A 23940-nucleotide genomic window follows, 5' to 3' on the forward strand; every position below is an offset into this window, starting at 1 on the left:
AAATTAGTGAAAGGAAAAATAGATCTGCTTTTCATTATGAGATCTTCCTATTTGAACATGTGATATTTGTGATTTTTTTAATATTGCAAATTGCTTTCAAATGGATTAACTATGCCAAAGAATAAAGGAATCAGCTATTTTTTTAAACTTGTAAATATCTTAAAGATCAAGTCCACCACTATGTTTTTCCAAAGTGTCAAGTCAATATGACAATTATTAAAGTTTCCATAAAAGCAAAATTGCAAGTAAAGGAGACGCAAGCAACACAAAATCTGTTAAACTGAACTTTTCTTAAATGAGTATCCATAACTACAATGTACAGAAGGTCACTACTACCTTACTTATTACAAGGGGCTTACCTCATTTATTAGAAAATGCAATATAGAATAACTGGACTACTTTGAAAATTTTTATTTACAAACATTTACTAAGAAACAACTTTATACAAGATACTCTCAATCACGAATTTCCACCAAAACACAACATTCTACTTCCTAAAACAAATCATGGTCGTCTGCGTAACTTCAGGTTGACTAAATTCCTGTCTACAAGGACCACAAGCCTAATATCTGCAGTCAGATAACAAATAAAACTTAGAGCTACTACACAAATTATAAAATCACAATACATGTATGGGCTACTAAAGGGACAAGAATTATATGTACATTTTTATACAAAATTATTCCTTCAATAGAAACTCTTTTATTTAATACAATAAACAAGAGTCACTAGAATGACCAGGCATGCATAACAATAGTTTCACTATTTGGAATTTAATATTACTTTTTATTTTATGTAATTCTATAACATTAGGATATTCTGGTGTGAATTTGTATTACTTTCCAAATTTTACAATTAAAATGTTAATTCTTTTCTTGTCTTTTTAATTCAAAATTAATACAAATTTACAGTACAGTCTCACACTTGTTTAAATGAGAACTTTTTTAAAAATTATTTTTGAGAGAGAGAAACAGGAACATAAGCTGAGGAGGGGCAAAAAGAGGCGACACAGAATCCAAAGCAGGCTCCAGGTTCTGAGCTGTCAGCACAGAGCCCAACGTGGGGCTCCAACTCACGAACTGAGAGATCATGACCAGGGTTGAAGTCAGTCCTTAACCGATTAAGCCACCCAAGCACCCCTAGACGAGAATTTCTACTTGTATGGTAGAGATTTCTCATAACTAAACCCTTAACTATTTTACCTGATAACTATTAATGAAATATTTTTAACGAAAATCCAAAACACAGGCATCACACATTTAGTACAAGACTCACCATAAGCTTAACATCTGACTACAAATATCAGAGAAAAAAGTAATCTTCCCTATCCAATCTGATAATCAAGACTCATAAATTACTTAAGAGATCAGTCACCAACAGCATTCTGTTCTTTTTCCCAACCTGCATCAAGCTTTCTCATATCAAGATATGAAGTAGTATTTATAAAATAATAGACATAAAGAAATAAACTGGTACAGCTGACACATAGCATAAAAAATCTAACCTACTATATGATTACAATAAGTACAATTAGCCTAAAATCTTTCAAATTACATCCTCAGAAACAATGTATTAAAAGATTAGCTGTGCTCTAAGAAATGATAAAGTAAAAAAGCACTACTTCAAAATTTGTTATAATGGGATTATAATGTTTATTTTTGAGAGAGAGACAGAGTAAAGAGAGGAAGGGGCAGCCAGAGAGGGAGACACAGAATTCACCAGCTCCAGGCTCTCAGCTGTCAGCACAGAGTCCAACATGGGGCTCAAACCCACAGACCGTGAGATCATGACCTGAGCAGAAGTCGGACGCTTCACTGACTGAGCCACCCAGGCGCCTTTATAATAGGATTATAAATATAAGTTTGTCACTCTGTATTTGTAACATACTTGAAAACTAAACACAAAGGCTCACCTTCATCCACAGAAAACTGACAGCTCTTATCATTGAAGAAAAGAATTTTCTTCTTATCAGGACGATTTACAAATAGTATCTGGTCCCCCAAAGCCTTTAAAGACAAAGAATTTGTTTTCAGTTAACTTCCAAATTACCTTCTTCCACCAAAATATATATTTTTTTAAACAAAAGAACTATTTCTTTTTTTGTTGTTGTTAAGTTTATTTGAGAGAGAGAGAGAGAGAGCGCATGCGCAAGCGAGCATGATAGTGTGCACCAGGGAGGGGCAAAGTGAGAGAGAAAGAGAATCCTAAGCAGGCTCAGTTCTGTCAGCATGGACCCTGATGCAATGCTTGAAACCATGAACCGTTGAGATCATGACCTGAGCCAAAACCAAGAGTCGAACACTTAACCGACTGAGCCACCCAGGTGCCCCAGGACTCCTATTTCTCTTAACCTCCAGTATACCATTAGAGTTTACTACATCCAATTTAAATCCAATCAGTGTTGCAATTATGATCTAGATCCACTGGAGCCTTTTATTAGTCTAAGAAAAAGTGTGTGATCTTAGTGTTCTTATTTTACCTCTACCTTAAAATATCTTGCCACTTATTTACCACTACCAGTCAATTATTTCCAATAATTAGCTTATTTAGCTTTTAAAAGCTAAAATAGTGGGACACCTGGGTGATTCAGTCAGTTTAAATCTTCGACTCTTGATTTCAGCTCAGGTCATCATCTCATGGTTCATGGGTTTGAGCCCCATGTTGGGCTCTTTGCTAACAGCATGGAGCCTGCTTGGGATTCTCTCTTCTCTGCCCCCCTTCTCTCTCTGCCCTCCCCTGCTTTCTCGCTCTTTATCAATAAACAAACAAACATTAAAAATAATAAATAGCTAAAATAGTTTTTAAAAAAGGGAAGAAACATGACTATATCACCCAGAAGTGTGATGTAACAGTGAAACAGTGAAATTATGTCACCTAGAAGTGTGGTTCGATTTGTGTTACTGCACTGCCCAACTACGGTATCATCTTTCAAGAAGATATAAAAGACTACACAGTGGTCTTGGTTGTCTTTCATCTTTCATTAAATACTTGACAATTCAGAACTTTTTATTTTCTGCTCCTCAGAGCAATGACAAGAAAACTGACAGAAGATAGTTCACCATTATGAATGAATGAGAACAAGAACACAGAAAGCCTCATAGCAGTATTCCCTCTAGACTCTGATGATGGTGAAATTGATCACAGAAATAAAATCTAAACCTATGAGTCTTCGGATGACAATACCACAGACGAGTCACCTAAAGCTTAAGAATCAATGACTGAATGACATATTTCTAAGGATATAAAAATATAATGTATTTTCCTTCAGTTAGTTACTCAACAGAAAGGAATTCACTGTACAATACTGTGTGATATGAACCTTTGCCATTTCACTTTACTAAAAAGACGTATAATAGTATTCTTTTATCTTTCTGATGTGTTTGCCAAAAACTTGCTACAGAAGTTTGCTATGTTAAAATCTTATAAAAATTTCTAATAAAGCTATTTTTCACCATCTCTTCATTCTTATTTATATAAATTATTCATGACATAAAATACTTTGAAAAATAGTTCAGATAAAAACTTCAAAGTAATGATCATAAAAATGTTCACCAAACTCAGAAGAAAAACTCAGTGAGAATTTCAACAAAAAGAAAATTTAAAAAGAGAGCTGAAAAATCAGAGCTGAAGAATACATAACTGAAATGAAAAAATACAGTACAGGGAATCAACTGTAAATCAAATGGCACAGAAGAATGCATCAGTGATTTATAAGACAGGGTAGTGGAAATAACCCAATCGGAACAGCAAAGAGAAAAAAGACAATTTTTTTTTAAATGAGAAAAGTTTAAGGGACCTCTGGGACAACATCAAGCATACTAACATTTGAATTATAGGGCTCTCAAAAGGAGAAGAGAAAGAGAAAAGAAAAGAAAACCTATTTAAAAAAATAATGGCTGGAAACTCCTCTGACTTGGCAGAGGAAACAGACATCCAAATCCAGGAAACATAGAAAGTCCCCAATAAGATGAACAAGAGAGACCTATACCAAAAGAGATCTATATCAAGACACATTATAATATAATTATCAACAATTAAAGATAAAAAGTGATTCTTTTTTTTTTAAGGTTTATTTATTTTGAGAGAGAGAGAGGGAAAGAGCATGAGCACACACAAGCAGGGGAGGGGCAGAGAGAGGGAGAGAGAGAATCCCAAGCAGTCTCCACACTGTTAGCACGGAGCCCGCTGCAGGACTCAATCTCACAAACCATGAAATCATCATCTGAGCTGAAATCAGGAGTCAGATGCTTAATCAACTAAACCACCCAGGTGCTCCAATATAAAGAGTGCTTTTTTTTTTTTTTAATGATTTTTAATGTTTTTTATTTATTTTTGAGAGGAGAGCGAGCCAGCGAGCTAGCAGGGGAGGGTCAGAGAGAGAAAGTGAGACACAGAATCTGAAGACAGGCTCCAGGCTCTGAGCTAGCTGTCAGCACAGAGCCTGATGCGGGGTTCGAACCCACGAACCATGAGATCATGACCTGAGCTGAAGCTGGACACTTAACTGACTGAGCCACCCAGGCACCCCAAAGAGTGATTCTTAAAATCAGCAAGAGATAAACAACTATTTACGACCTACAGAACTCCTCTAAGACTGGGAGTTGATTTTTCAGAGAAAACCTCAAAGGCCAGAAGAGAATGGCAAGACATATTCAATGTGCTAGAAGTAAAAATCCTAAAATGAAGAACACTCTACCCAGTAAGATTATCACTCAGACATGAAGGAGAAAGAAGAATTTCCAATATAAGCAAAAGCCAAAGGAGTTTAACAACCAACCAATTTTACAAGAAATGTTAAAGGGACTTCCGTAAATGAAAACCCTGTAACTAGAAGAAAATTATTAAAGAATGCAGTTTAGTGGTAAAGGTAAACACATCACCTACATAGTGTGATGGTTAAAAGACAAAAGTAATAAAATCATCTATACCTACAATAATTAGTCAAATAACACAAAAAAATAAGACACAAAATATGACATGAAAAACAAAATGGGGATGGGCAGTAAAAATGTAGGGCTTTTATATGACCATCAGCATAAACAGACCACTATATACACAGGATGCTATGTATGAACCTCATGATAAACACAAGCCAAATACCTATAATAGAAGCACTAAAAAATAAAGAGAAAGGAAAACAAAACACTAAGAAAAGTATGATTGCAAGGGAATAAAGCCAATAAAGAAAAAATAGAGAACAAAACAGAAAACAACAAATAAAATAGCAATGAGTACATATCTACCAATTACTACTTCAGATATAAATAGACTGAATGCTCCGATCAAAAGACATAGGGTGGCTGAAAGGATAAAACAAAACAAGACAAAAATGCTGTCTACAAGACACTCACTTAAGATCTAAAGACACACAGAGACTCACAGTGAGATGGAAAAGACATTTCGTGCAAATGGAAACCAAAAGAAAGCTGAGTTAGCAATCCTTGTATCAGACAAAACAGCCTGTAAAACAAAGTCTGTTAAATACAGCATTACATAGTAATAATAGGATCAATCCAAAAACGAGATAAATATCTTTGTACCCAACATAGGGGCACCTAAATACATAAAACATATATTAACAAAGAAATAAGTTGAGAGTAATAAACTTAACGGTAGGGGAGTTTATACTCCAGTTATACCAATGAATAGATCATCCAGACAGAAATACAGTAAGGAAATATTGGCCTTAAACAGTACATGAGAACAGAATGAATTACCAGATACATACAAAACACAGCAAAACACACATTCTTTTCAGGTGCACATGGAACATTCACCAGAACAGACAACGTATGAGACCAGAAAACAAATCTCAGTAAATTTAAAAATACTGAAAGCATATCAAGCTTTTCTTAATGTTATTTTTGAAAGAGAAAGAGAGAAAGAGAGAGAGAGAGAGAGAGAGAGGGAGGGAGGGAGGGAGGGAGGGAGAGAGGGCGAGCGGGGGAGGGGAAGAGAAAGAGAGAGGGAGACACAGAATCTGAAGCAGGCTCCAGGCTCTAAGCTGTCAGGACAGAGCCCAGAGTGGGGCTCGAACTCACAAACTGTGAGAACATGACCTGAGCCAAAGTCGTACACTTAACCTACTAAATCACCCAGGTGCCCCTCAAGCATCTTTTCTGACCGCAACAGTATGGAAACAGAAATCAGATATAAGAAGAAAAATGGAAAAACACATTAAACACATGGAGGCTAAACAACATACTACTACACAACTAATGGGTCAACAAAGAAATGAAAAAAGAAATTAAAATTACCTTGAGACAAATGAAAATGAAAATACAACACACCAAAACTTATGAGAGAAAGCAAAGCCAGTTCTAAGATGGAAGTTGAAAGCTATAAATGCCTACATCAAAAAATAAGAAAGATCACAGGGCACCTGGGTGGCTTAGTCAGTTGAGCACCCAACTTCACCTCCTGTCATTATCTCAGTTCGTGAGTTCAAGTCTTGTGTTGGGCTCTGTGCTGACAGCTTGGAGTCTGGAGCCCGCTTTGAGTTCTGTGTGTCTCTGCTCCTCCCCCATTCACGCTCAGGTCTCTCTCTCTCTCTCTCTCTCTCTCTCTCTCTCTCAAAAATGAGTATTTAAAAAAAGATATTTTTTAATTAAAAAAATTTTTAAATAAAAACCTCAGCTGAAATTTGAACTTAAAAAAACTAGAAAAAAGAATGAACATGGAAGGAAATAACAAAAATCAGAGCAAAAATGAAGGAACACCTTAAAAGCAAGAGAAAAGATCAATAAAACAAATAGCTGGTTCTTTGAAAAGATAAATAAAATTGACAAGTCTTTAACTAGACTCACACACACAAAAAAAAAGACTAAAGCTAGGAAGGAAAGAGGAGACATTACAATTATACCACAGAAAATCAAAGGACAAGACACAACTAGAAACAATTATATGCCAACAAATTTAACAACCTAGAAAAAATGGATAATTTCCTAGAAACAAAATATCTACCAAAACTGAATCATGAAGAAACAGAAAATCTGAATATATCATTTACTAATAAAGATACTAAATCAGTAATCCAAAAAAAACCCTCCCAACAAAAAAAAAGTCCAAGACCAGACAACTTCATTGATGAATTAATATCAATCCTTCTTAAATTCTTCCAAAATAGGGGAAGAGGACACTTCCAAACACATTTTATGAGGGCCCAGCATTAACCTGATATCAAAACCAGACAAAACTGATAGGCCACATCCCTGAGGAAAAGAAGATAGAAAAATCCTAACACAGTATTAGCTAGCACATAGAATTCAACAACACACTAAAAGGATTATATACCATAATCAAATGAGATTTATTCCAAGAACACAAGGATGGTTCAAATGCACAAATCAATGTGATATACCACATTAACTACAGGAAACCCGAAAATCATCTGATCTCTCAATAAATGCAGAGAAAGCATTTGTCAAAATTCAACATCCACTCGTGATAAAAATTATCAACAAACTGGGTATGCAGGGAATACAACTTATCATAATAAAGTCCACTTATGACAATTCCACAGCTAATATCACACTCACTGGTGAAAAGCTAAAAACTCTTCCTCTAAAATCAGAAACAAGACAAGAATGCCTATTCCTGCCACTCTTATTCAACACATTATTGGAGGTCCTAGCCAGAGCCATTAAACAAGAAAAAGAAATTAAGGCATCCAAATTGGAAAGAAGAACTAAAACTACTAGTAATTTCAGATAATATAATATATATAGAAAACCCTGAAGACTCCACCCAACTTTTAGAATAAACAAATACAGTACAGTTGCAGGATACAACCTACGTACAAAAATAAGTTACATTTCTCTACACTAATAACAAACTATCTGAAATTAAGAAAATAACCTCATTTACAAGTGCATCAAAAAGAATAAGATACCTAGGAATAAAGTTAACCAAGTAAGTAAGAAACCTCTACACTGCAAACTTTCAGACATTCAAGAAAGATAACACAAATAATAGAAAGACATACCATGCTCATGGACTGGAAGAAGACCATTGTTAAAATGCCCATGCTACCCAAAGCAAACTATGGATTCCATGCAATCCCTATCAAAATTCCAATGCCATTTTTCATACAAAAAGAATAAATTAATCCTAAAATTTATATGGAACCACAAAAGATCCTGACTAGCCAAAACAATCTAGAGAAAGAACAAAGCTAGAAGTATCATGCTCCTTAATTTCACACTAGATTACAAAGCTATAGTAATCAAAAGAATATGGTACTGACAAAAAAAGTGACACACAGAACAATGAAACAGAATAGAGAGCCCATATATGCATATATGGTCAATAAATCTATGACAAAAGAGCCAAGAATAACAATGCACAAAAGGCAGTTTCTTCAATAAATGGTGCTGAAAAACTGGGCAGCTACACCCAAAAGAATGAAATTGGGACCATTATCTTACACCATTAACAAAAAGTAACTCAAAATGAATTAACGACTTGAAGATAAGACCTGCAACCATAAAAGACCTTGAAGAAAGCATAGGTGGATAAGTTCTTTGATATCAGCTTTGGCGATAATTTGTGTCAGTTTTGACATCAAAAGAAAGGCAACAAAAGCAAAAAAGTGGCACTGCATCAAACTAAAAAAGCTTCTGAACAGCAAATGAAACCAATTAAATGAAAAGGCAACTTACTGAATGGAAGAAAATATTTGCAAATCATATATCTGATTAGGGGTTAAGATCACAAATATATAAAGAACTCATGGAACCTGACATTCAGAAACAAACAGTCTAATTTTAAAAGTGGAAGAGGATCACAAAAGACATGTTTTCAAAGAAGATCTACAGATGGCCACCAACAGGATCAATGTCATTACCAACCAAAGAAACTCAGAACCACAATGAGGTTATCATCTCACACCTGTCACAATGGCCATTATTAAAAAGACAAGATATCACTGTTGGAGAAGAGGTGGAGAGAAGGGAACTCTCATGCACTGTTGATGTGAATGTAAATTGGTGCAACTGCGATGAACAGCAATATAGAGGCTCTTCAAAATATTAAAAATAGAACAACCCTATACTCCAGTAATCCAGTTCTGGTACTTATCCAATGAAACCAAAAACATTAAACTCAAAAGAATATATGCACTCCCTTGCACACATCTCATTATTCACAATAGCCAAGATACAGAAACAACCTAAGTGTCCACTAATGGATACATGGATAAAGCATCTATGATGCACACATACAAATGAAATATTATCTAGCTGTAAAAGAAGAGTGAAATCTTGCCATATGCAATACAATGGATGGACCTTGAGGCCATTATGCTAAGTGAAATAAGTCGGAGACAAATAATGTATGATCTCACCTTTAGGTGGAATCTAAACAAAACAACAAGACTCATCAATAGAAAACAGATGGATTAGTGGTTGCCAGACACAGCAGGTGGGAGATGGGGAAACTCAATGAAGGAGTCAAAAGGTATACACTATCAGTTATAAAATAAATAAGGCATGAGGATGTAATGCACAGTAAGTTCAGTTAATAAAACTGTACTGCATATTTAAAAGTTCCTAAGAGAGTAAATCTTAAAAGTTCTCAACACCAGGGCGCCTGGGTGGCTCAGTCCATTAAACATCTGACTCTTGATCTTGGCTCAGGTCATGATCACATGGTTAGTGAGTTCAAGCCCCACGTCAGGCTTCACACTGACAGTGCAGAGCCTGCTTGGGAATCTCTCTCTCCCCCTCTCTGCCCCTCCGTGGTCCATGCACACACGTGCACTCTCACCCTCTCTCTCTCTCTCAAAAATAAACATTTAAAAATAAAAATATAAAAACACTTGCTGTTTTTCAAACAAGATATTATTAATTCAAATTATACTAAGGCACAGAAAGAAAAGGGACGTTACCTTGACAGCTTTCTGGGAATTGGGGAGTCCTTCCTCTATGTCTTCTAAAAGAATTCCTCCTAAGCCTCGCTGGTCATGCTTATCTAACAGCCTAAGTAGGGCTTTCTTATCTTTCAAGTTGTATTTGGGCTTGAAGGCATATTTCCCATCTATCACTTCAATTTTGGGATTATTGACTAATGCCTGAAACGATGACAGAATTTGGATATATTAACAAAAGGAAACCTCATACATGTATTCTTAAATTCTAATAATTGTTTTAAAAACATCAATACCCAATACAGTTGTAATTAAAAGTATCTTTGAATATCAACCAGCACATCTAAAATACTGGACGTCCAGGATCCAAAAATAACAGGTAGAGATCAGCACATTGCTCACTTTTTATAAAAGAAACTTTTTATCATTAACAAATTATTTAAATGAGAAAAATTATCTTTCACAATAGATTTGAAGAAACCATACCCAGATTCTTTTGGAAGATAAAGAATCAATAAACACCAACTAACATTACTATACAAAGTGAACTGGATATTGCCTATCCCGCCCTCAAAGTTTCATTTATTGCATATTGGCACTGTGTGACAAACAGAACCCTGAAATGAATATATCAGTAGTCTGCCCCACTTGGTGTCACCTGGCACTTACAGGTGTGTAAGGAACTGAAAAACACTGGACTTGTGCATATAAGAAATCTACCAATAATGGCAGCTTGAGAATGAAACTGAGTAGGAATGCAGGAATTACTAAATATAAACTCTATTCCTAGTCAGTTCTGCTGTACAGCTAGTATCAGAAGGAAACTCTTCCAGGAAGAGCTATCCTACTTAGTTTCTTCTGCAGTGCCAGTGTGATCCTGGAAAGGAGAAAAAGAAGAAACAAAGAAGAAAGGAGGGGGAACAGAATAGTAATAAAAATAATTTTAGGGGTGCCTGGGTGGCTCAGTCAGTTAAGCTGTGGCTTCAGCTCAGGTCATGATCTCACGGTTATTGGGTTCAAGCCCCGCATTGGACTCTATGCTGACAGCCAGCTCAGAGCCTGGAGCCTGCTTTGGATTCTGTGTCTCCCTCTCTCTCTGACCTTCCCCTGCTTGTGCTTTGTCTCTCAAAAATAAATGAAAAACATTTAAAAAAATAATAATTTTAAACTAATGTTGGTAGTTCATGAAATTTCAAGATTGGGTAAAGCAACAGGATTTAAATGTGGATTACAACTATTTGTGCATCACTGATATAATGAGCTATAATGTTACTGATTAATTGTTCATTTTATAAAAATCAAGTCGAGTATTTTGCTTAGTAAAATAAATTATTGGATTATATTTTAGGAATTTTATATTTGACCTTTAGAATATAGCACTGGTCACACAAAGTGTTCTTCCTAATTGCCATTTCATACTTAAGTAGAAAAGAGCAAAATGTGTGAATTTTTAAAAAGCTACTAATTTCTAAATTAACATGGTCACTGATTATTGTGGGGTTTCTTTTCTTCCAATGGTGTGAGTATATACACAATGTTAAGGAATAGTTTTCCAAGTAATCTGTTAGAGGCAATAATATAACTATCACATCATAATAGTAGTTACCAGTGTAACAAGTCTTGTTATCCCCACACCCCCTCATGGTATAAATGTTATAAAACATACATTTAAAAAATACAGTTTGCCAACATACATTCTAAATTTAGCAATTCAAAAAAAGCATCAGTTATTCTGTAAAAATTTAAATGACAGACTTCTTTATAGTTTTATGCTAGTCTTCGACATTTTGAAATAGATACATAAGATTTTAAGAAAACCAACAAGTCAAACCACCTTAAAATGTATATGTTTAAAAAACAAAAACAAAGACCCTATGCCAATTCTTTTAAGAAAAAGTAAAAAGTACTATCCCATTTCAGTATACTTAAAATCTTAGTTACAGCAAATATTGCATGGCAGCCAACTAATTTTCTTAATGCTATTTTAAGTCTAGTCTTACCTCAGTCATTAGCCATTGTTTCTGCTTGAGTCCTATATCTAAATGTTGTGTTTCATCCAAAATTTCTTCTAAAGTGAGAGGATGTGTATCTCCTCGCTGATGTCGTGTCTATTAAGGAAAAAAACTGTTATTAGGAGACAGTTTTAAGTTGCTAGATGTATTAAGTAATAGACACAAGTAAGGGAACCTTTCAGAAATACAGAATACGTATTATTTGAGGGAACACAAACAGAACTGAGTTCAAACTTGCAGCTCTATAAAATCAAATGACAAACTGAGAAAAATATTTTCAACTCATGTCACAAAGAGCTAATCTTTCTAATATTTTAACAGCTCCAAAAACCTAATAGGAAAATTACCCAAAATCAGGAACATATAAATCACCTAAAAGGAAATGTAAAAAACCTTAAACATATGAAAAGATATTCAACTTCCACCAAAATATTTTATAACTATTAACTGGTAAAAATCCATATTTTTTAAAGTTTTTTTAATGCTTATTTGCTTTTGAGAGAGAGTGTGTGAGCAGGGGACGGGCAGAAAGAGAGACACAGAACCTGAAGAAGGGTACAGGCTCTGAGCTGGCAGCATAGAGCCTGATGTGGGGCTCGAATTCACAAACTACGAGATCATGACCTAAGCCAAAGTAAGACACAGACACTTAGCCCACTGAGCCACCCAGGTGCCCCATCAAAACTCCGTATTTGATGATCAGTGAGGCTGTAAGGAAACAGGCCCTCCCACACACTGCTGGTAGAAAAGCACACTAATACAACTCCAAGGGAACACAATTTGGCAATATAAATGCATTTACACCCTTTGACACAGCAATCCATTTGTAGGAATTTACCTTGTAATACAACTTAGAATAAGTGACACACTCACTACATCCCTGGTTGCAAAAGGAACATACTATAAACAATCAGTGATCACCAACTGATTAAATCACCAGGACTGATTAAATAAACTCTGGGACATCTATGCTACCATACAGATGTTTAAAAAGAAAATGCAGATGTTCTCTATGTACTAATTTGGAAAGATGTCCAGAACAAACTATTGAATAAAAAACATGCAGGAGTGCCTGGGTGGCTCGGTAGGTTAAGAGTACAGCTTCGGCTCAGGTCACGATCTCACAGTTCGTGAGTTCAAGTCCCCATGTTGGGCTCTGTGCTAACAGCTCATAGCCTGGAACCTGCTTCAGATTATGTGTCTCCCTCTCTCTCTGTCCCTCCTCTGCTAAGCTGTCTCTCAAAAAAATAAATCAAGGTTAAAAAATTTAAAAAAAAATTTTTTTAAGTCTTCTGAACAAAACCCGTCTGTGAGTTTAAAATTAATTCATCATGGGGATGCCTGAGAGTCTCAATTAAGCATCTGACTCTTGATTTGGGCTCAGGTCATAATCTTCACAGTTGTGAGGTCCAGCTCAACATCAGCCTCTGCACTAAGTGTAGAGCCTTAAGATTCTCCCTCTCTCTCTCTCCCCCTCTGCCCCTGGTTCCCTGCTCACACACTCTCTCTACCCCCACCGAGAAAAATCAATTCATTACAAAAATTAAAAACCCTTTGATGTTTGCATGAACTGACTGGCATTAAGGAAGGACAGATGGAAATTTACTAACCAAACTACCAACTGGTGTGATGGATTACAAAAATTAAACCCATCATTTTGTAATTATGTACTTCTGTCATTGTTGCATCCCCTCTCCCAAATACTGCAACCTCTCCAAAGACTTTCATGTCCAATCCCTGCAACCTGTGACTAGGTTACCTTATGTGGTCTAAGGGACTTCAGTGGTGTGACTAACTTAAGGATCATGAGATGGATAGATTATTGTGGATTACTCAAGAGGGCCCAATGTAATCACGGGTGTGTGTAAGGGGAAAATGGAGATAGAGTCAGAGTGATGGGACAGGTGAAGAGGCTAGAGTGATGCAAGAAAGGGCAGGTATCATACATAAAATGCGGGCAGGCTCTAGAAGCCAAAAAAGAAAAGAGGGGCTCCTGGATGGCTCAGTGGGTTGAGCGTCTGACTTGGGCTCAGGTCATGATCTCCCAGTTCATGAGTTCAAACCCCGCCTTGGGGTCTGTGCTGACAGCTCCTGTGTCAGCTTCAGATCCTGTGTCTCCTTCTCTCTCTGCCCCTGTCCTCCTCATGTTCTCTCTCTCAAAAAATAAATAAATGTAAAATAGAGTGTTTTAAAGAAAAGAAAAGAAAGAGAAGAGAAGAGAAGAGAAGAGAAGAGGAAGTCCCCTCAGAAAGCTTCCTGAAAGAACCAGCCCTGCCTATACCCAGACTTTAGTGAGATGCATTTCGGACTTCTGATTTCTAAAACTATAAAATAAGTGTTTTTTAAGCCATCAGTTTATGGTAATTTGTTACAAAAGCCATAGAAAACAAATATCTACCCTTTCTTCCCTCTAAATCTATAAATCTTAAAGAACTGAAACTAATTTGACAATAAACTACTTAAATAAATAAATGAATGAATCTTGAAGAATTTATAGCTATACATCAATTAAAACCAAGTATCCAGCGCGCCTGGGAAGCTCAGTCAGTTGAGTGTCCAGCTCTTAACTTCAGTTCAGGTCATAATCTCACAGTTTGCAAGATCGAGTTCAGCCATTAGGCTCTGCGCTGATAGCACAGAGACTGCTTGGGATTCTCTGTCTCCCTCTTTCTCTGCCCCTCCCTGCTCACACAAGAAAATGTGCACGTGCACGTGCCTGCTCTCACACGCGCTCTCATGCTCGCTCGCGCTCTCTCGCGCGATGTGTGTGTGTGTATATATATATATATAAAGATATATATATAAAAACTTGAGGGGACAAAAGTAAAAAATAAAATATTTATTCAGTATCCTCCATTATCACTGATTACCAAATCTAATATATTTGCCTTACTCTTCTTCATATTAAATGCTTTTCTCTCATTAAGTTAAATATAAAATTATCAAAAGGCCAAGTTAATCTGAGTATCTGAGAAAAAAGAATAAATACAGCTCAAGAAAAAAAAGCAGTAGCCCTATCTTTATTATTGTTTTTAAACTTAAAAATGGGATTTTTAGGATCAGAACAAGCTCAAAAACAAAAGTAATATGCAAAATATGAAAACTTAACCATTTTCACCGAACTGTGTGTAAACAGAGAAGCTGTTATAACAAAATGGGCAAAGAAAATAAAGCAAGAGGGATAAACCGGAGAAACTCAAAATTACTTCGTTATTTCTTGCTCTTAGATTAGGAATTAAGAAAAGTGGGGAAAAAATGAAGGATGTATAGAGAGATTATGTAATATTCTAAAGCTAGTTTTCAGTGAAGAACTATTACACACCTTTGCTAAACTTCCTTCCTTGTCACCAGGTGATTTCTGGTATACTGCATTTTGTATTTTATTTCATTGTCTAATTTTTTTCTTGCAACTTTGCAGAAATTGAGATTTTTTTTTAATAGCACCTCGTTTTTATCAACCTTACTCAATACACTTAATTCGAATAGTATGCATATTCTCTCGGCTTTCCTATGTATTTAATCATGTCATCCACAGTTTTACTTCTTCCTTTACAATTTTTACACCTGTTACCTTCTTTTTTCCTACTTCACTGCACCAGGTGGGACTTCCAGTGTAATACAAAATAGGTGTTGTGACAATGAGTATATTCATCATTTTCTGACCTCAGGAAAAAAACACTCACTGTTTTACCCTAAGTATTTGGGTTTTTCACAGATACATTTCATCACAGGGTTTCCTGACCAGTATTCCACAGAACCCTAGGGTTCCATAAGACATCACTAGGGGTAGCATGAGAAACTGTGATTTAAAAAATAAACATCAATTCTTCAACTGCACATACCACGCAACCTGAGTGCTCACAGCTACAGGCAACCATTGGGCAGCCAGGCTAAAATTTTCATTAGGCCTTTTAGCACCACGGGGCAAGTGGGGCTATGTTCACTTGGACAAGCCCGCTACCAGTTTTCGATGAAATAACAGAGATAATTGGTAAGCTCTATCTTGCCCAAATGGGAGCACAGAAGGCTGACAATGTCAGCAGTGCCCTCCAAATTACCTCCCGTAACCTCCTACTATACAGCACCAACTCACTCAAAGGAGTAGGCAAGCTCTGCTGACAAATCAGAAATGTGAGGGAAATATGCACTCTGAACAAGGAATATTTACATACCAGGACTCACCTGCTGCCCGGGGCTGCTTTGTTGTAAATGTTGTAAAAACACAGATCACATAGTAAAAAGAAGTAAAATACATTATGAAGTGTTTGTGTTTTCTGCAATGTTCTCATCTGGTAATTCCATGTGATTTGATAATTTGTTAGCATTTGTTTTATAAACATGTCTGACAGTGCAATGATTTCTTAAGATGAAATTAGTGAGAGAGGATTTGAAGCCCAGGCCCGCAAACAATTCTAATTCTAATAGTATAGAATTCTAATTCTATACTAATAAAAAACTATAATCCCTGTTGAATCACCGTATTATACTCCTGACGCTAATATACCGCTGTATGTTAACTACACTGGGATTAATATAAAACCTTAAGAAAAACTAGGGGCACCCAGCTGGCTCAGTTAGCACACAACTAGATCTTGGGGTGTTAGAACTCCACACTGGATATAGAGATTGCCTAAAAATAAAATCCTGGGGCGCCTGGGTGGCTCAGTCGGTTAAGCCTCCGAATTCAGCTCAGGTCATGATATCATGTTTGTGGGTTCAAGCCCCGCGTCAGGCTCTGTGCTGACAGCCTGCTTCAGATTCTGTGTCTCCCTCTCTCTCTCTTGCTCTTCCTGCTCATGCTCTGTCTCTGTCTCAAAAATAAATAAAACATTTTTTTAAAAATTTTTAAATAAAAAATAAAATCTTAAAAAGAAAAAAAATCACAGTTAAAAAAAAAAGCTCAGGAAGCAAGTTATTAGTAAGAGAACTTATTGCCCAGAAAAGAGGGGACTTAGTAAAGGGAAATCACAGTTGGTAGGAAACTAATAACATGTCAAGTGATAGCATGAGAAACTAGAAAGTACCAAAAAGTACAAGGTAAGTCAACAAACTAAGGACACATCACATAATGCTGCACAAGTTTAACAAACGAACAACAGCTTGTTTATCCAAGTTGGCAAATCAACAGGTTTCACTAATAAATGTCATGTAGTAATATGTGCAGAATCATTAAATGATGAATTTCAAGGAAAACTCTTCTACCACAAAGAACTGCCATGACAAAGCAAAAAGCAAGATACACCTGATGTAGGGCCTTCACCTCTGGAAACAAAGCGCTTGCGCTCGCTCTCTCTCTCTCTCTCTCTCTCTCTCTCTCTCTCTCTCAGAGCAACTGCTCTGTTACCGTCACCGATATGCCCATCAATGGTTGGCTCAATACAAGGCTTTAATTCTTGTGAAAAAAAAAGAACATTCTGATGTCATCACATGACACTATTTCTTCAGAGAGTTACTAGAATCAAAAACCCTTGGAAATGAAAAGAAAAATATCCCAAATGATGCTATAAAAATGATGTTTTATTAAGCAGACTAGTGCATTTTCAACACATAAATCTACATACAGGAATTCAGTGTAAGCTTAGCAGAGGAGTCCTTGAAAGAACATTTAGGCTGAAAGGTGAATTACAGCTGAAAGGTCATAATTTACTGAATGCTTTGGAGATGAAGAATGACTGAAGCTAGCTTTCGTAGCAGACATTTTCTTAAACCTATGAACTGGTTGAACAAGTTTCTGCAAGCCTCTAAAACAATGCTTTAAGTGATAAGACGTCAAAGAAAAACAGAATCTCTGGAAAAATCATGTGACAAAAGAAAATTTTGTAATGCTGTTTGGTCTGGAGAGTGAGGAAGGATATTAGCAAGTCTCAGGCATTACTGAAAACCACCTAGAAGAACTAAGAAAACAAAACCAAACAATGTTCTTCCTCCTTTTCAACACAAATCTGCACCTGGAAGGACTCTTTCTCTGACTCTTCTGTTCATCTGAGAACAAGTAAGTTGCCTACTAACATAAAGTTTAAAAAAAAATCCTAGATGGGGCACCTGGCTGGCTCAGTCTGTGGAACATGCAGCTCTTGATCTCAGGGCTGTGAGCTCAAGGCTCTTGTTGGGTGCAAAGATTACTTAAAAATAAAATCATTAGGGGCACATGAGTAGCTCAGTTGGTTGAGTGTCTGACTCTTCATTTCAGCTCAGGTCATGATCCCAGGGTCAGGGAACTAAGCCCTACGTCAGGATCTGTCTGCTTAAGATTCTTTCTCTCCTCTGTTCCTCACCCTCTCTCCCTGCTTGCTCGTTCTCTCTCTCTCTCTCTCTCTCTCTCTAAAATTAAAATAAAATAAAATCTTTTAAAAATATCATAGAGAAAACTGAATTTTACCTATACTATGACTCACACTAAAGTTGATACCCTATCTGGGGAGGAGGAACCACACAAAGGAAAAGAGTAGGCTAAGAAACAGGACAAAATACAAAGATAGAAAAATAGCATTCTTTACTCAAAAGAAAACTGACAATTATTATTGGCTTATCATATCCACAATTTACTGATTAGACAGTAAATGCAAATTATCGACATAACAATTTTTGCAAGATTCTCGGAGACCTAGAAATGATAAAGTATTTCAAGGGTTCTTTCAGGGTAGAGTGACTGACAAAATGCTGTTCTACTGGTTTGAGGCAGTCTGCTTCTACTACTAATTTGTTACAAGTTTTCATCACGAGTTGGTGTTAAGAGGCTTTTTTTGTAAGAGAGGATCTGTTAATATGACTTCAACTGTTGTTTAAATACTACTATATTCCTAAAATAAATTCTACTTTATCATAACATATTATCCTTCTTTTATACGAGTAGATTCCATTTGTTCATATCTTTTTAAGGATTTTTACATCTGTGTTTATGAGAGATAATGGGGCATAATTTAAATACTTTATTTAAAACTGTAAATAAATTTGGGTTCTTGACCCAACCTGCTATCAACCAGAGCTGTGCCTATGAAGCAGCCATTTAACTTCCCTGGACTTCCGGGTTTCTAAATTCAAGTATAATTGTTAGAATTAATTCAGACTGGAGCTGAGCCAGTGATTCTCAAACTTCAGCCTGTATCAATCACCTGAAGGGCTTATTAAACCAAAGACTGTTGAACTGCTTTCCTGGAGTTTCAGACTGAACAGATTTAGGAAGGGGACCCCCAAATTTTCACTAATAAGTTTCCAAGTTAATAAAAAAAAAATAAGTAACTACCCAGGTGATGATGATGCCTTTGGTTGGAAAATGACACTTTGAGAACCACTGGGCTAGAAAACCAAAATAACCAAATTTTTCAGCATGATTTTTTTTTCATGTTCATTTATTTTAAAAAAACAGAGCAAAAGCTGGGAAGGGGCATAGAGGGAGGGAGAAAGAATCCCAAGGAAGCTCCAGGCTGCCACCACAGAGCCTGATACGGAACTCGATCTCACAGAACCATGAGATCATGACCTGAGCCAAAACCTAGAGTCAAATACTTAACTGAATGAGCCACTCAGGCACCCCTCAACATGATGTTTTAAATAACCATGATACATCCACATAAAACCAGAATAAAGTGCCGTGGTGAGAATAGAGAGAAAAATCATTCTAACAAGACCAAAGTGCACCAAAGCAATATGGTGTCCCAGGACTAGTGTCTCATTAGGAGAAGTGGTATCCTTCATAAGGGAATTTCCAAGATAATTTGCTTTCTTTTAGACTTAACCCTTTTAAGCAATGATATTTGTTTTACATTAACTTTTTCTATTAAAGTCCTTCTGGGATATCTGGGTGACTCATTTGGTTGGTCATTTCAGCTCAGGTCACGATCTCAGAGTGGTTGGATCAAGCCCTGTGTCGAGCTCAGCACTGAGTACAGAGCTCTACTGGGATTCTTTCTTTCTCTCTTTCTCCCCTTGCCCGTTTTTTGGCTCAGTCTCTCTCTAAAGCAATTAATTAATTAAATCCTTCTAACATGGACCATGAAATTCTTCTATCTTCTCAAATAAGTCCACTAAACATTTAAACATCTCAGGAGCTAGTGAGATGTGTTGGGCAGTTTGTCCCTGTGCCAAATGTTCTCAGTATTACGATTCTGAAGTTCTTGTATCTGCCCTCAATTTATTTTCCTGTTTAGTACATCTATACCCCATTATCAAATTCCACTGTACCTATCTTAAAACAGTTCTCTGATGGTGCCCCTTGAACTTTCTCCATATAATTTCTGAGTAATTTTCACTAAGCAATTAAAGAGTTCCTCTTTAAATAAATGAATAAACTGTAAGGAGTTTTCTGTTAACAACTTTTTTGCTTTCTAAGCTCTTGGTTTTATCAGATCTTCAAAACTGGGACAGCTGAAAAACCTCCAAGAATCAGACTACAGATCGCCTTCCATATGTATTCTTTCCCCGTTTCATAATAGGCCCTCTTTCTGTTTACAAAAAGTAACACTCTCACCTCCACCTAGAATTTGATACAGTGCCCGGAGATGTAATAAACTTTGGGGACCCCAAAAAAGGACAAGTCAAAAAATACTGTTTGGGGGAACAATTTATATACAACTGAAGTGTTATAAACTATCCACTATAGGGCTCCTTATCTTTTTCAGTCTTATATATTTTTCTAAGAGCTAAAAATATTTTGGCTCCTGCTAGGATATTCTGATGCAGTATAGTCTGTGAGCAATCCAGAGCAGTTTCTTTTAAACAACTTTATCTCTTCCAACCCCACATGCCCCACAGACCCATGCTGCCCCGTCTGAGAATGCACTGCTCTTTGGGGAGAGGCTAACAAAGTAAATAAAGGGAATATAGGTAAGAGATGTCTAACAAGAAAACTAAATTTTTTTCGAGTACTTTAAATGTAAGTAATTCTCTTTAGCCATTCTCAAACGTCATTCTGTGAATATCTACTAGCTTAAACAAAAAACACATTTAAAAAGTTTTAAATATGAATTAAGCAATATCAACTAAAAAGGCTGACTTTTAAATATAACAAGTATTTTCCAGGAACACCAAATTATTCAAATTATGCTACATAAAACCCACAAAAACTATATATAAGCGATTTTAACCGATTGAGCCACCCAGGAGCCCTATATAAGCGATTTTAGATTAAGTGTACATTATTCAATGTAGTAGTTAAAATGTATTTTATAAATCATTTCATAAAACTTTTATGCTAGTGGTAAATTCTCGTATCTTTTGAACACTTGAATATTTCTACCTCTAGTGAAAAAAAAATCAGTCACAGCTCGCTGTATGAATGAATCATTTTTGGGGGACACCTGGGTGGCTCAGTTGGTTAAGCATCCAACTTCGGCTCAGGTCATGATTTCATGGTTCATGGGTTCGAGCCCCACGTCTGGCTCTGTCCTGACAGTTCAGAGCTGCTTCAGATTCTGTCTCCCTCTCGCTCTGACCCTCTGCTGCTCCCACTCTGTGTCTCTCTCGCTCTCTCTCTCAAAATAAACATTAAAAACAAAATTTAAAAAAAAAAGAATGAATCATTTAAAAAAATTTTTTAAATGTTTTTAATTTATTTTTGAGAGACAGAGAGAGGCAGCTCGAGCAGGGGAGGGTCAGAAAGAGAGGGAGATACAGAATCTGAAGCAGGCTGCAGGCTCTGAGCTGTCAGCACAGAGCCCGACACAGGGCTCGAACCCACGAACCGTGAGATCATGACCTGAGCCGAAGTCGGACGCTTAACCGACTGAGCCACCAAGGCGCCCAGAATGAATCATTTTTAGCAGCAGGTATTCTCCTACTTTTATCTTTCATTAATTACCCCTAAATAAAATGTATGGAATTACTTCTGAATCATTCCCTTTTATTTATACCTAAAAGCTGATAGAGATCAGAACATGCAAGCCCACACATTTAGAAAAGCAGTAACACTTTTCATATCCTTTGCTTCATATTTAGTTTACAATGATACAAATAAGTAAATAGCCTATTTGTTTTTAAAATTATAAAAAGGATCAATTCTATTTGACTCATAATATAATTTTTTTTAATGTTTTACTTATTTTTGATACAGAGCATGAGAGGGGGAGGGGCAGAGAGAGAAGGAGACACAGAACTGGAAGAAGGCTCCAGGCTCTGAGCTAGCTGTCAGCACAGAGCCTGACGCAGGGCTGGAACCCACGAACTGAGATCTGACCTGAGCCAAAGTCGGAGGCTTAACCGACTGAGCCACCCAGGCGCTCCTCATCATATAATTTTAACCTCAACTACACCTTAGTAGTATCTTTCAGTATGCAATTCTATATCTTCTCAGGGGTTTTTATATTACTTAAAATATGCATAACCTATTTATTTTAACTTAAAAGAATCTGTTTATTTTAACTTAAAAGGAAAAGATATTTTGTGATTAAAAACAAGTTTGATAGAACTGGTTGGTCTGACAATGAAGACCAGCTTTGTTAACTGGGGAGATACTTTCTATAATATAGTAAGCTAAACTTTAAACCTGCAGGTTCATGATGAAAATCTATTTATATACATAATAAGATAAAAGCATCTTACAAAAAACCTCCATTGGCAAAGATGTACTGAATTAATAATGCTTTTTGGGAAATGTCTGGGTGGCTCAGTCAGTTGAAGGTCCAACTCATGGTTTCAACTTGAGTCATAATCTTGTAGTTTCGTGAGTTCAAGCCCTCCTGCATCAGGTTCCGTACTTATGGTGCGAAGCCTGCTTGGGGTTGTATGTCTCCCTCTCTGCCCCTCCCTCACTTGTGCTGTCTCTGTAATTCTCAAAACACATAAATAAACTTAAAAAAATATTTTCTCAATGACTTATGATTACATCAGATTAAGGGAAATGCCTGTAAGGTGAAGAGGGAAGACATTTGCTAAGTCTTGGTAACCATGCCTTTATGATATACTTCACAGAATCCATAAAAAACTTGGACTGGGTAATAAATCCTTTGACAAATTAGGTGATTCTTTCTTTTACTTTCAACAAAACTGAAGGAGAACCTAACAGAACGAACTATCAACTAACGGATTCTTGATAATAAATACACAAACCTACAAAATCTAAAAAGAATAGAAATAGGTGCCAAATCCGGTTTCATTCTATCAATACGTAATATATATATTCAGATACAAAAACTTCTGGAAGAAGGGACGAAACAATTCCATTCACTTCATTAAAAAATGAACCCTGAGGGACCGCTGGGTGGCTCAGTCAGCTGGGTGTCCAACTTTGGCTCAGGTCATGATCTCGCCGTTTCACATCAGGCTCTGTGCTGACAGCTCAAAGCCTGGAGCCTGCTTTGGATTATGTCTGTCTGTCTGTCTCTCTCTCTCTCTCTGCCACTCCCCAACTCATGCTCACTTGTTCTCTCTCAAAAATAAATAAAAATGTTAAAAATTTTAAAAACTGAACCCTGGGGCACCTGGGTGGCTCAGTTGGTTAAGCATCCAACTTCAGCTCAGGTCATGATTTTGAGCCCTACATCAGGCTCTGTGCTGACAGCTCAGAGCCTGGAGCCTGCTTCAGATTCTGTTTCTCTCTGCCCCTACCCTGCTCATGGTTATCTCTCCCTGTCTCTCTCTCAAAAGTAAATAAACATTAAGAAAAAAATGTTTTTAAAAACAAACCCCTGTTGAGTAATTACAAACTGAATCTTATCAAAATTTTAATATATGTAAGTTATTCTAATCAGCTATATGCTAATTATTTTGACAGTACTTAAAACCTATGGTCATAAGAAAGTTTTTTATGTTTATTTTTGAGAGAGAGTGTGCGTGCGTACAAGCAGGGAAGGGGCAGAGAAAGGAGACGGAGGATCCAAAGTGGGCTCTGCGCTGACAGCAGAGAGCCTGATGTGGGGCTCAAACTCATGAACCACGAGATCATGACCTGAGTTAAAGTCAGATGCTTAACCTACTGAGTCACCCAGGTGCCCCAAGAAAAACATTTCCAATTCTAATTTATGTATGGTATTGTAGCAAAGAAGTCTGACAGATGATGATTAAAATATTTTCAAGCATAAAAATACAGGACATTAGGATAAAATGCAGTGGAAATAACAGAACAGACAT

At 36.5% G+C, this 23940-nt stretch overlaps 1 protein-coding gene across 1 annotated transcript in view; it reads right to left on the reverse strand.

The window, feature by feature from the left end:
* Nucleotides 1–23940, reverse strand: part of GTF2E2 (general transcription factor IIE subunit 2) — a 72953-nt gene that overhangs the window by 18927 nt on the left and 30086 nt on the right. The window contains exons 4-6 of the mRNA XM_029935648.1: nucleotides 11866–11973; nucleotides 9887–10069; nucleotides 1913–2006 (exon numbers count right to left, since the gene is read on the reverse strand). Coding sequence (XP_029791508.1) covers nucleotides 1913–2006; nucleotides 9887–10069; nucleotides 11866–11973 — 385 coding nt within the window. The remainder of the gene's footprint in view (nucleotides 1–1912; nucleotides 2007–9886; nucleotides 10070–11865; nucleotides 11974–23940) is intronic.

Source organism: Suricata suricatta, chromosome 1 (assembly GCF_006229205.1).
Source record: "Suricata suricatta isolate VVHF042 chromosome 1, meerkat_22Aug2017_6uvM2_HiC, whole genome shotgun sequence".
In the NCBI taxonomy this organism is placed as follows: domain Eukaryota; kingdom Metazoa; phylum Chordata; class Mammalia; order Carnivora; family Herpestidae; genus Suricata; species Suricata suricatta.